Here is a 13,273-nt window from a genome sequence, read left to right on the forward strand (position 1 = left end):
GATTTTGATGCAACGCTCACATCCAGTGTAGGCAAGCGTCAGCCGTTAAGCGATTGAGCCCCAGGGGGTGGAGCCAATGTTGAGATCATGTGAAGCTATTCATCGATGTCTTGCTCTAGAGGCGGTCATATGCAAATGTATTTCCCCATGTGGCATCACAAACCCCACAATATTAAAACAAGCTGTTTTTGGTGCTTGATTAAATAAATGCTTTGTTTATAATGAGGAGGACATTTTAAAGGGGGGAATAACACACAAATCCTACCAACCTCATGATAATTTTGAGTACCTACAGAGTAGTTTTGCTAGCCAGACGCGCCATTGGCAAGGCTCAATCCGAGGGGCGGGATAAACGGTTGTCTTTCAAACTCCCTCTGCACGCGATAGGATAGCGCTACACCAACCAGAGCAACGAAGAAGGTGAAGCAGAGCTCGTTTATTGATTAAACTTAAGCCGTATCCGGTCGGCAAAACTCCGAACACATCTTCCCTTCTTAAGAATGACTTCAGTGCCGTTCTTTGTTCTTTTCTCAGAGAAAAGCTTAACTCCAAGTCTTCCAGAGTCACGGTCAAAGCTGATTCGAAAGGCCGCCGTTCGCCAGCTTCTGTGTTTACTAGAAGCACGCAAGCACAACTTGATTGGCACGATGTGATTGGCCTGAACAGAATTTGTTTTTTTAAACTCGCAAGTCTATGGAGAGTTACTAGACAACACTCGTTACAAATTAGATTTGCTGCCGCTAGGGTGCATCTAGATTTCTAGGCTATAGTATTGTATCTTCATGTCCGATGAGTTTTTAGTTTTAACATATTTCTAAAAGACAAATACGCTGTACTGAGTCTTTCAGAAAATAGCCAAACTTACGAAGGCGTGCAGTGTATGGAGGTAAAGAATCTCGGCACACTCCCTGGATAACTTTCGATTCACTATACATTTGTGCTGTTGACATGACCAGGAACCAGGGCCGCGTTATCCTAATGGGCTACATGGGCTGTACCCCAGGGCCCCGAACACCAGGGGGCCCCCGAAACAATTCTCTTTTGGGTAATCCTTTTTTTTTTGGGGATCGAGGTAATTATGCATATGTTGAGCATCGTTGTCACACACCCGAATTGAGTCACAGCAAACACCCAGTACATCGTCACCTTAACGTGTCGAAATGAAAATGTAAGAAAATATGACAGTGGCGGATCTACCGGGGTTTCAACTGCCACCCTAAAACAAAGACCATTGCCACCCCAGCAGGCAGCTAGTGTATCCCAAATTCCCAATGCATAAAATATTAATTGTTCCTCTACCGATTTACATTAGCGGCGCTTCAAATGTGATGAGATAATAGCAATAAAACACGTCCTATTATTATTGTGTAGTAGTCCAACAAATGACTCCTATGAACTGCTTAGCAACACAAATAGTTTGATCACGAATAGATCGCCTGTTATACGTCCCAATATTAACAGATTAGGAGTTTAGGAGCAGGAGCAGATTAGTTTAGCCCAGGGCCCCACAAAAGCTGAACACGGCCCTGCCGGGAACAAACACACACTTCCAGAACTCCGTTGCTGCCCCGGAAAAAAAACAAACTTTATCCACTGTTTCCTTAACGCTGGGTCATCTGGGAAGCTGAACAAGGTTATCTTTCCTCCACAACCAGAAACACACTTCTTTAGTGAATTCTTTAGTTGATTTCGTGGTCTAAAAACAAAATGACAGCGCTGCCGACCGTAACCCAATAAAAGCTTTTGACGCTCTTGCTCTTGTTGTTATAGCGCACATACAAAGAATTCCACCGCTTATGACATTATAAAGGGCCATACTTGGGGGGAAAAACACCCTTCCGAAACTTGTTTGAATCCTAAAGGAGTGTTTGTGTCACAGAAATAATCTCGGCCATACGTCTAACTAGTTTTTTTAAACTTTAGCTATGTTTAGCATGATAATCCAGTCAGAATGCATGAAATGGCACCCCACCCCCAACCAATTTGAGGCATTTTATCAGTTATTTTTATTAATTTCAGGCTTTAAAAATATTATATCAGTATCTGAAATGAGTGAAAGCTTTTTTTTGGCATTTACACCATTGTGTGTGTGTGTGTGTGTGTGTGTGTGTGTGTGTGTGTGTGTGTGTGTGTGTGTGTGTGTGTGTGTGTGTGTGTGTGTGTGTGTGTGTGTGTGTGTGTGTGAGCCTGTTTATGTGGTTTATGAGGACACAAATTTGTATAACTACATGGGTATTACACTGGTATTACCCTATAAATGTGGTTTATGAGGACATATCAAATGTCCTCATAATTCAAATGGCCTTAAAAACATACTAAATTATGTTTTATTGAGAAAGTAAAAATGCAGAATGTTTCCTGTGATGGGCAGGTTTAGGGGTAGGGGCAGTGTAAGGGGATAGAAAATACGGTTTGTACAGTATAAAAACCATTACGCCTATGGAGAGTCCCTGTACACCACATAGACCAACATGTGTGTGTGTGTGTGTGTGTGTGTGTGTGTGTGTGTGTGTGTGTGTGTGTGTGTGTGTGTGTGTGTGTGTGTGTGTAAACTGACGTCCCATCTGTCAATTTCGCACATTTTTAATTTTCTCTTTTTAAACTCAGGGACATAAAATCCAAAATCTGCTCTGCAAAAAGTGATTTTCTTTCTCAGTATTTTGTCTAGGCACAATTAAAGCTCTGTAAAATCAAGGCATTACCAAGCTAATATTTTGTTTTGAATAAGTGACCTATATCGGTAAAAATAGACAGCTTTAATGTATGTGAGCTCTTACCCAAGAAGAGAGTCGTCTCCTAACACAGCTGCTCCCTCCACCATACATTGCGCAAGTGTGGTCAGGGGCAACTTCTTCTGTTTAGGAAAAATCACAATCAAGTTGTTATGAGTGTGAACAATTGCAGTGCAGAAAAACAGTGAGAAGTGACGTACCGCGGGTGATTTGACTGATCTCTTGTCTAAATCGGTGCCTTGTTGTCCCTGCAGACAAGCGGTCAGCTTCTTATGTGTGCTATGAGAGACCTGCTTTACCAGGTCTAAGCGCTTCTCCACCTGAACGCAAAATAAGCACTCATGAAACATACAAGCAGTGTAGTGTAGATAAGAGTATAGATCGTACAGTACAACAGTGTAGATTAGAGCAGTAGATAAGTACATGCAGTATGTGTGGTATGTTCACACTGATCTCAGGACAGATTTAATCTCACCTGTAGAAGGTCTTCACTCAGTACCTCTGTTTTTTCTGCCCTGTAATATTAGAGAAAACATCCATTTAGGTGTTACACAATCATGAGGCTGAATCCTTTTGCTAAACACACACACTGAATCCTTTTCTTAATTAATTAAACAGACGCTACTTAAGACACTTGTCTTGTTCAAAATAATAGCAGTACAATGTGACTAACCAGAATAATCAAGGTTTTTCGTATATTTTTTATTGCTACGTGGCAAACAAGTTACCAGTAGGTTCAGTAGATTCTCAGAAAACAAACAAGACCCAGCATTCATGATATGCACGCTCTTAAGGCTGTGCAATTGGGCAATTCGTTGAAAGGGGTGTGTTCAAAAAAATAGCAGTGTGGCATTCAATCACTGAGGTCATCAATTTTGTGAAGAAACAGGTGTGAATCAGGTGGCCCCTATTTAAGGATGAAGCCAACACTTGTTGAACATGCATTTGAAAGCTGAGGAAAATGGGTCGTTCAAGACATTGTTCAGAAGAACAGCGTACTTTGATTAAAAAGTTGATTAGAGAGGGGAAAACCTATAAAGAGGTGCAAAAAATGATAGGCTGTTCAGCTAAAATGATCTCCAATGCCTTAAAATGGAGAGCAAAACCAGAGAGACGTGGAAGAAAACGGAAGACAACCATCAAAATGGATAGAAGAATAACCAGAATGGCAAAGGCTCAGCCAATGATCACCTCCAGGATGATCAAAGACAGTCTGGAGTTACCTGTAAGTACTGTGACAGTTAGAAGACGTCTGTGTGAAGCTAATCTATTTTCAAGAATCCCCCGCAAAGTCCCTCTGTTAAAAAAAAGGCATGTGCAGAAGAGGTTACAATTTGCCAAAGAACACATCAACTGGCCTAAAGAGAAATGGAGGAACATTTTGTGGACTGATGAGAGTAAAATTGTTCTTTTTGGGTCCAAGGGCCACAGGCAGTTTGTGAGACGACCCCCAAACTCTGAATTCAAGCCACAGTACACAGTGAAGCATGGAGGTGCAAGCATCATGATATGGGCATGTTTCTCCTACTATGGTGTTGGGCCTATTTATCGCATACCAGGGATCATGGATCAGTTTGCATATGTTAAAATACTTGAAGAGGTCATGTTGCCCTATGCTGAAGAGGACATGCCCTTGAAATGGTTGTTTCAACAAGACAATGACCCAAAACACACTAGTAAACGGGCAAAGTCTTGGTTCCAAACCAACAAAATTAATGTTATGGAGTGGCCAGCCCAATCTCCAGACCTTAATCCAATTGAGAACTTGTGGGGTGATATCAAAAATGCTGTTTCTGAAGCAAAACCAAGAAATGTGAATGAATTGTGGAATGTTGTTAAAGAATCATGGAGTGGAATAACAGCTCAAAGGTAGACACTGCTATTTTTTTGAACACACCCCTTTCAACTAATTCAACTAATTGCCCAATTGCACAGCCTTAAGAGCGTGCATATCATGAATGCTGGGTCTCATTTGTTTTCTGACAATCTACTGAACCTACTGGTAACTTGTTTGCCACGTAGCAATAAAAAATATACTAAAAACCTTGATTATTCTGGTTAGTCACATTGTACTGCTATTATTTTGAACAAGACTGTATATGTAGAAAAACATGAGACAATTTTAAATGCAATCTAATAAAATGTGATAGTGAATTTGAGTTTTATTGTAAGTTAAGTTTGTAAATAAAAGAAAAAAGAAAAATTGCTCTCTGTACCATCAGACTGTGTTGAACTACAAAAAGAAACTCTAAGCACCAACAACCACTGGTTCTGCCTTTATCAACATTCGTCATTTGATAGCAGGCCAATATTTATCTTGCTTTAAATACGGTAATTTCATAAGAACATAAAATCAACATTACCTAAATACTGTAACTAACAAACTGAGGAGATAAACGTTTCAGAAATTAGCGGATGGTCAACTCCGCCCTCAACCCCCCTCCAGGTCACATTGCCAAAAGTGTTACGACGTCTGCCTTTACATGCACATGAACTTTAATGACGTCCCATTCTTAATCTGTAGGATTTAATATGGAGTTGTCCCACCCTTTACAGCTATTACAGCTTCAACTCTTCAGGGAAGGCTTCCCACAAGGTTTAGGAGTGTGTTTTTGGGAATTTTTGACCATTCTTCTAGAAGCACATTTGTGAGGTCAGGCACTGATGTTGAACGCGAAGGCTTGGCTCGCAGTTTTCGCTAATTCATCCCAAAAGTGTTCTGTTGGTTTTAGGTCAGGACTCTGTGCAGGCCAGTCAAGTTCCTCCACACCAAACTCGCTCATCCATGTCTTTATGGACCTTGTAATTTTGGAACAGGAAGTTCCCAAACTGTTACCCATAAAGTTGGGAGCATGAAATTGTCTAAACTGTCTTGGTATACTGAAACATTAAGAGTTCCTTTCACTGGAATTAAGCGGCCAAGCCCAACCCCTGAAAAATAACCCCACACCATAATCCCCTCTCCACCAAACTTTACACTTGGCACAATGCAGCCAGGCAAGTACCGTTCTCCTGGGAACCGCCAAACCCAGACTCATCCGTGGGATTGCCAGACAAGTGTGATTCATCCCTCCAGAGAAAACGTCTCCACTGCTCTAGAGTCCAGTGGTGGCCTGCTTTACACAACTGCATCTGACGGCATGAAAATCAATACAAAAAATGTTCATGATCCCCTAATAATGTGGCGTATTGAACTCTGGCCATTATAAATTCATAATGAGTCACAGCCAGTCTGAAGCCACAGTGAGGATGCAGAGCAGGTTCTCTTTCTGCTGAGCCTCAGATAAGCAGCATGACCCATATGGCGCTCACATACATACAGAAGAGCAGGTTGCCATGGCAGCAAATGCCGGCGAATGAAAATAGACACAGCACATCTCCTTCCCAACCACAATGACAGTGACTTGTTAGAGTGTAAAAGAGGGTGTTGAATTACTGACAGGAGCATTTTATATCTAAAGTAGAAACAGCAGCCTGTTTAAAGTGCACCTGTTAATGCAGTGTGTAACTTAGCTAATATAGTCTATGAATGTAAACGGTCTGCAAAGTTTTAAAGATCAAAGTGTACAACAAATAAAGATATTGTCTCCTAAAATAAATAATTAATTCTAAAGTGCTGAAATGAGTTGGCAGTAATTCCAGTCTCACTTCCTGTTACATACCAGTAACAATGTAACACATTGGCATAATGCCAGAGAAGAGTAGACCAATCAAAACAGACTGGGCCATCTGGCCAATCAGAGCAGAGTAGACCAATCACAACAGACTGAGCCACCTGACCAATCAGAGCAGAGTAGACCAATCACAGTTTTGCAATTTTCAAGAATTTACAAGGTTGGAAAATCCAATCATCAGGTGCTTTGACTTTCATGAGATGCCTTCACAAACGGGAAGACGTCATGGGCAAGTGTAACTTGACAGAGTGTGTTTCTGAACGACCTTTCATAATCTTGTAATATTCCTACAACCCAATGGACCTGAAAATGCCCATTCAGAGGACTGCAGTGCTGGAGATTTGACCTTTATAAAACCTGCCCATCAAGCTACAAGGGAAGAACTTCAGCGTGATCACCTCAGAGCAACCTCACAACAAATAACAAATGACACTAAATATTCACTAGGGTGTGGATTTCAGGGAGGGGAGAAGAAGAAGAAGAAGAAGAAGAAGAAGAAGAAGAAGAAGAAGAAGAAGAAGAAGAAGAAGAAGAAGAAGAAGAAGAAGAAGATCTTTATCCAAATGCATAAATAAAAATCAAAGGAACTGACATAATAAAATACATAAAAAATGTTATTTTTTTTAATTTTTATTTTGGATCTGTGCTAGACTGGGTAAACCCAGCCGACGATTTGATTTTACCCTGCAGCTCAGGCTAGAAACCAGTATATATTTCTATCCTGCTTCTGTTACAAATTTGTGTTGACCAATCACAACCCGACTTATCCACCTGCCATGCTATTGCCGGGTTTAACACAATGACGGATAGAAAAGCGATGATGGGTCATTGGTCTGATTGGTTAAAGGACTATCCAATTGCATACGGAGTCATTTGAACTATGCCCGTTGATCACGCCTCTTGTGCAGTAAAAATACAGAGCAAACTCCCCAGATCAATGTTCATCTTCAACTGGTCTGTGCAGCTTTAATGATGAAATATGTGGCCAGATTGACCTGCAAACATACTCGTAATATACATTTTGTACTCATTTGATCGTCGACCCCCCGATTTCCATGACCCTAAATGAGGTCTCAAAAAAAAAAAAAATAAGTCTCAAAATGTCAAGATTTACTATAGCTCAGTTATTTTCTAGACGGCTAAATTCTGTCCAAAACAGCAGTAGGCAGTGACAATGATGTTGTGACATTAAAATTAATTAAAATAATTTATTAAATGATTTTTTAATTAAATATTTAATTGAAACAAATATTTATTATTTAATTAAAATAATTATTCAAATGTAAGTAAAATAATTTAATTAAATTATATTCGAATTTATTAAATAACCAACAAATCCATATTTTATGGCTAAAATATTTAACATTTCTTTATTTATATAAAAAATAAATGTAGGTTTAAATATATAATAATAATAATAATAATAATAATTGTATTTATAATGCACTTTATAGTTACCAAAATCTCAAAGTGCTATGAATATTTAAACCTACATAAAAATGTTAGCTTAATATTATTATTATTATTAATTAATTAATATTATTTCATATTCTCTCCTTAGGCTTAAAGCTACACTTTGTAACTTTTTTTAGTTTATTCTTAGCTAAAAACACTTAGTTCTTTTAAAAATATATGTGCTTATTAATGTATATTTACTTCTTTCAAGTAATAAAGTATTCTCATAAGTTTATAATATGCCATTGAAAATACATACGGGTGAGGGGTTCGAATGCTGGTCGCCATGTTGCTCCTCCATATTGAAAGTACATTAGCCAAAGAGGGACATACCCATAAATTCAAGCTTCGCCTTTCGCGTTTTAACACTCAATGGCACCGTGACGAATGTAAAGAGGGGGACTGCCGTGTTAATCTTGGACTAAATCGGCCACCGTAGGAGTTAAAACGAAATCAGAATTGAGAGGAACAGAAACTAATATTCACTGGATGGTCCGCTAGATGGGGGAAAATATCACACAGTGTAGCTTTAATAAAACTCATGCATGATTTTCCAAAATCTCAAACCCTGAAATATACCCTTACACATTTAACAGCAATTAATAATTAAAATGTAATATCATCCAAAACAACATTTGTCAATTTTGAGGGATTTTTGCCCTTCCTAACATCAGAAAGCTGGTTTACCTTCTGTCGGTGACTCATCATCACTCAGTCTGTCTGTTCGCTTTGAAGACGACATGAAACAGACCCTATTGACTTGCAATATAAATGTCCCTAGTCTTATTGTGCACGTTTCATCAGTGAACACACTACTATAAAGACAATAAAAAAAATGATGAGCCACAATCATAGCCATTTTAAAATAGCCAATATACACACACCTGAGCAAACGTCCTATATTAATAACCCAAGATGCTACACTGCATGCCAGTCATAAACAGCCTGCAGTTATTTAAGTTATTATAGCTCCCACATTTAACTATGTATTAAACAAAAGTGTCTTTTAACATTATGTTGCCATAAAATAACTGTGAAGCAGAAAATGAGTGTTATGAAACTCTCCCTCCTGCCTTCGAGCAGCAGCATCCTCCAGCTCCAGGTCGATTGATTAAAAAGATGTACACAACAGATGCTTCAAGCTGAACTGCTCTCCTACTCTGCAAATTTCCCAAGGCAAAGACAAAAACAAACAAGCGGCGTGGCGGAGGAGAGCATATGATGCATGTGAATGACCGAGTGCTCAGTGAGAGAAGGCCTGTTGGGGCCGGGCCAGAGATGAGGCACTGACGGGGACTGTCCCGCACACATCTACTCGGCCTGTCACGAGGCTCACAAAAGCTCTTCTCCACACACTCTTCAAAATGACTCACGGGCAGCAGGGGATCTCCTTGCAGAGATGTTTCGGTAACACTTTACAACACGGGTGCACAAAAAAATTGGATTAAAGGTGCACTATGTATTATTTTTGCAGTAAAATATCCAAAAACCTAGTCTGGATGCCAGCCGAACTTAGCCCCACCCACAACATTTTTAGGTCGGGCAGTTCGTTCTGGCCTTGCTCCATAGAGGAGTAATTATCCCCGAACAGAAACTGTTTGGACCAATGAAATCATCAGGGCGGGCTTTAGACGATGACAGACAGATGATAAACAGTAACATAATCATGCACGTCACCAAAGGGGCTTGAATTATATATGTTCGACGGAGAGCTTGTTTGTATCTACATTCACCATCACAATTTCTCTCAAAAATGATGATCATGAATGAATGAATGAGGCATTTATATAGTTTCAAATGTACTACTGTACACCCAAAGCGCTTCACACTCATGTCAGGGGTCTCTCCTCAACCACCACCAGTGTGCAGCATCCACTTGGATGATGCGACGGCAGCCACAGTACAACGGCGCCAGTGCGCTCACCACACACCAGCGAAAGGTGGAGAGGAGAGAGGGTGACAGAGCCAATTCAGTGGATGGGGATTATTAGGACGCCATGACTGGTAAGGGCCAATCAAGGGAATTTGGCCAGGACACCGGGGTTACACCCCTACTCTTTTATGAGAAGTGCCATGGGATTTTTAATGACCACAGAGAGTCAGGACCTCGGTTTAACGTCTCATCCGAAGGACGGTGCTCTTTGACAGTATAGTGTCCCCATCACTATACTGGGGTGTTAGGACCCACACAGAACACAGGGTGAGCGCCCCCTGCTGGCCTCACTAACACCTCTACCAGAAGCTACCTGGTTTTCCCAGTTGGTCTCCCATCCCATGTTGGGTAAGTACTCTGTGTATCATTAAATTATTTAATTTTTTTACAACACTGGCAAAGATTTCAGCCTGATTTCAGCGCGCGTGCAGACAGGGTTGCCAAGTTTTTACAACAAATCCCGCCAACTACAAGCCCTAAACAATGGCTTCTCGGGGGGTTCTCTGGGGGAAAAATGGCGTTTAGGGGTAAAATGTGTGTTATTTTGGCAAGGTTGCCTGCTACAATTCGCACTCATGGGTCTATATATCACATAACAGCTTCAACCCGAGGACTTAGAAAACAACCCGCGGAAAAACCACGGACTTGGCAACACAGTAGTTGAGCTCTGTCTGTTGACATTTGACAACTAACGTTATGCGTCTCTTCGTTGCTCTGATTTGTTGTCAGTCTATCCAATTGATGTCTTTCCTGGTTCGGATGAAACACGCCCCATAATCAAAGCACAATGGAGCAGATTCAGACTCATATTCTGACTAGAATTGAGTATGACCACGTCAGGCTACCAAAAATCACTAGGCCAGTATTATATATTTTGTTCAATTGAGTTCTTACAATATCCCAAATGTTTCCAATTATTTGTAAATTGTGAGAAAATTGCTATTTTAACAAATGAGCCGGGACCAGTGAGGAGTCATCTGTTAATCACGTCATATCTGCGTTAACCTTGGCCCTACCAGCCGCTGAGCGAACGCACAGAGTAACGTCATAACATCATTTTAAACACACTTAAATGTAGGGATGGGTATCGTTAAGATTTTAACAGTATTACTACTCTTATCGATACTGCTTATCGGTCCGGTACTTTAACGGTATTCTTATCGGTACTTTTTGAGATTTATATATATATATATATATATATATATATATATATATATATATATATATATATATATATATATATATATATATATATATATATACAGTCTTGTTCAAAATAATAGCAGTACAATGTGACTAACCAGAATAATCAAGGTTTTTAGTATATTTTTTATTGCTACGTGGCAAACAAGTTACCAGTAGGTTCAGTAGATTCTCAGAAAACAAACAAGACCCAGCATTCATGATATGCACGCTCTTAAGGCTGTGCAATTGGGCAATTAGTTGAAAGGGGTGTGTTCAAAAAAATAGCAGTGTCTACCTTTGACTGTACAAACTCAAAACTATTTTGTACAAACATTTAGCAATCCTGTGAATCACTAAACTAATATTTAGTTGTATGACCACAGTTTTTTAAAACTGCTTGACATCTGTGTGGCATGGAGTCAACCAACTTGTGGCACCTCTCAGCTGTTATTCCACTCCATGATTCTTTAACAACATTCCACAATTCATTCACATTTCTTGGTTTTGCTTCAGAAACAGCATTTTTGATATCACCCCACAAGTTCTCGATTGGATTAAGGTCTGGAGATTGGGCTGGCCACTCCATAACATTAATTTTGTTGGTTTGGAACCAAGACTTTGCCCGTTTACTAGTGTGTTTTGGGTCATTGTCTTGTTGAAACAACCGTTTCAAGGGCATGTCCTCTTCAGCATAGGGCAACATGACCTCTTCAAGTATTTTAACATATGGAAACTGATCCATGATCCCTGGTATGCGATAAATAGGCCCAACACCATAGTAGGAGAAACATGCCCATATCATGATGCTTGCACCTCCATGCTTCACTGTCTTCACTGTGTACTGTGGCTTGAATTCAGAGTTTGGGGGTCGTCTCACAAACTGCCTGTGGCCCTTGGACCCAAAAAGAACAATTTTACTCTCATCAGTCCACAAAATGTTCCTCCATTTCTCTTTAGGCCAGTTGATGTGTTCTTTGGCAAATTGTAACCTCTTCTGCACATGCCTTTTTTTTAACAGAGGGACTTTGCGGGGGATTCTTGAAAATAGATTAGCTTCACACAGACGTCTTCTAACTGTCCCAGTACTTACAGGTAACTCCAGACTGTCTTTGATCATCCTGGAGGTGATCATTGGCTGAGCCTTTGCCATTCTGGTTATTCTTCTATCCATTTTGATGGTTGTCTTCCGTTTTCTTCCACGTCTCTCTGGTTTTGCTCTCCATTTTAATGCATTGGAGATTATTTTAGCTGAAGAGCCTATCATTTTTTGCACCTCTTTATAGGTTTTCCCCTCTCTAATCAACTTTTTAATCAAAGTACGCTGTTCTTCTGAACAATGTCTTGAACGACCCATTTTCCTCAGCTTTCAAATGCATGTTCAACAAGTGTTGGCTTCATCCTTAAATAGGGGCCACCTGATTCACACCTGTTTCTTCACAAAATTGATGACCTCAGTGATTGAATGCCACACTGCTATTTTTTTGAACACACCCCTTTCAACTAATTCAACTAATTGCCCAATTGCAAAGCCTTAAGAGCGTGCATATCATGAATGCTGGGTCTCATTTGTTTTCTGAGAATCTACTGAACCTACTGGTAACTTGTTTGCCACGTAGCAATAAAAAAATATACGAAAAACCTTGATTATTCTGGTTAGTCACATTGTACTGCTATTATTTTGAACAAGACTGTATATATATATATATATATATATATATATATATATATATATATATATATATATATATATATATATATATATATATATATATATATATATATATATATATTCTAGTAATCAAATGTAAAATAACACTGCATAGTTTATCATAAATAGCCTAAATTAATGCTTATTAAAGCTAAAGTTATTCATTCAAGAGCTGTGAGTGATTTTCTCTTTGCATTTGGTTGTTTATTTCGCAGTTATTCGTCAGCATGTTTATTTACACTGCTGCCTCTTTAAGACAGATGTGCAGATCTATAGGCGACTGATAATAGGCAGATGGACTATATTTTCTCCCGACTATATCCATAATAACTACGTCCATTTTAGACACAAACTGTGTTTAAGAGACTCTCCAAGCTGGTCATTTTGACACAGATGTTTGTGTACATTTGATCGTTTAAACGCGAGTGTGAAACCGAAAGTGTAATTTGCTCGTCTCGTTGCGGCGGTTTCAGAGTGCGCGCAGACTTGGGAACAATCTCTTGCGGACATTTTTGTGCTTTTAATCGCTCTTTTTATTATTAAACGCATCCCACAACCAACAGTAGCTAGACTGTATTTTACAACA

At 39.5% G+C, this 13,273-nt stretch overlaps 1 protein-coding gene across 13 annotated transcripts in view; it reads right to left on the minus strand.

The window, feature by feature from the left end:
* Nucleotides 1-13,273, minus strand: part of arhgap44a (Rho GTPase activating protein 44a) — a 118,633-nt gene that overhangs the window by 57,540 nt on the left and 47,820 nt on the right. For 9 of the 13 annotated variants that reach the window (XM_067457069.1, XM_067457123.1, XM_067457115.1 and 6 more), the window contains exons 2-3: nt 3,208-3,247; nt 2,778-3,052 (exon numbers count right to left, since the gene is read on the minus strand). In XM_067457069.1, the coding sequence (XP_067313170.1) occupies nt 2,778-3,052; nt 3,208-3,247 (315 nt within the window). The remainder of the gene's footprint in view (nt 1-2,777; nt 3,053-3,207; nt 3,248-13,273) is intronic. The other 4 variants (XM_067457086.1, XM_067457076.1, XM_067457149.1 and 1 more) reach the window with 2 other exon arrangements.

This window comes from Pseudorasbora parva, chromosome 2 (genome assembly GCF_024679245.1).
Source record: "Pseudorasbora parva isolate DD20220531a chromosome 2, ASM2467924v1, whole genome shotgun sequence".
NCBI classification, from domain to species: Eukaryota; Metazoa; Chordata; class Actinopteri; order Cypriniformes; family Gobionidae; genus Pseudorasbora; species Pseudorasbora parva.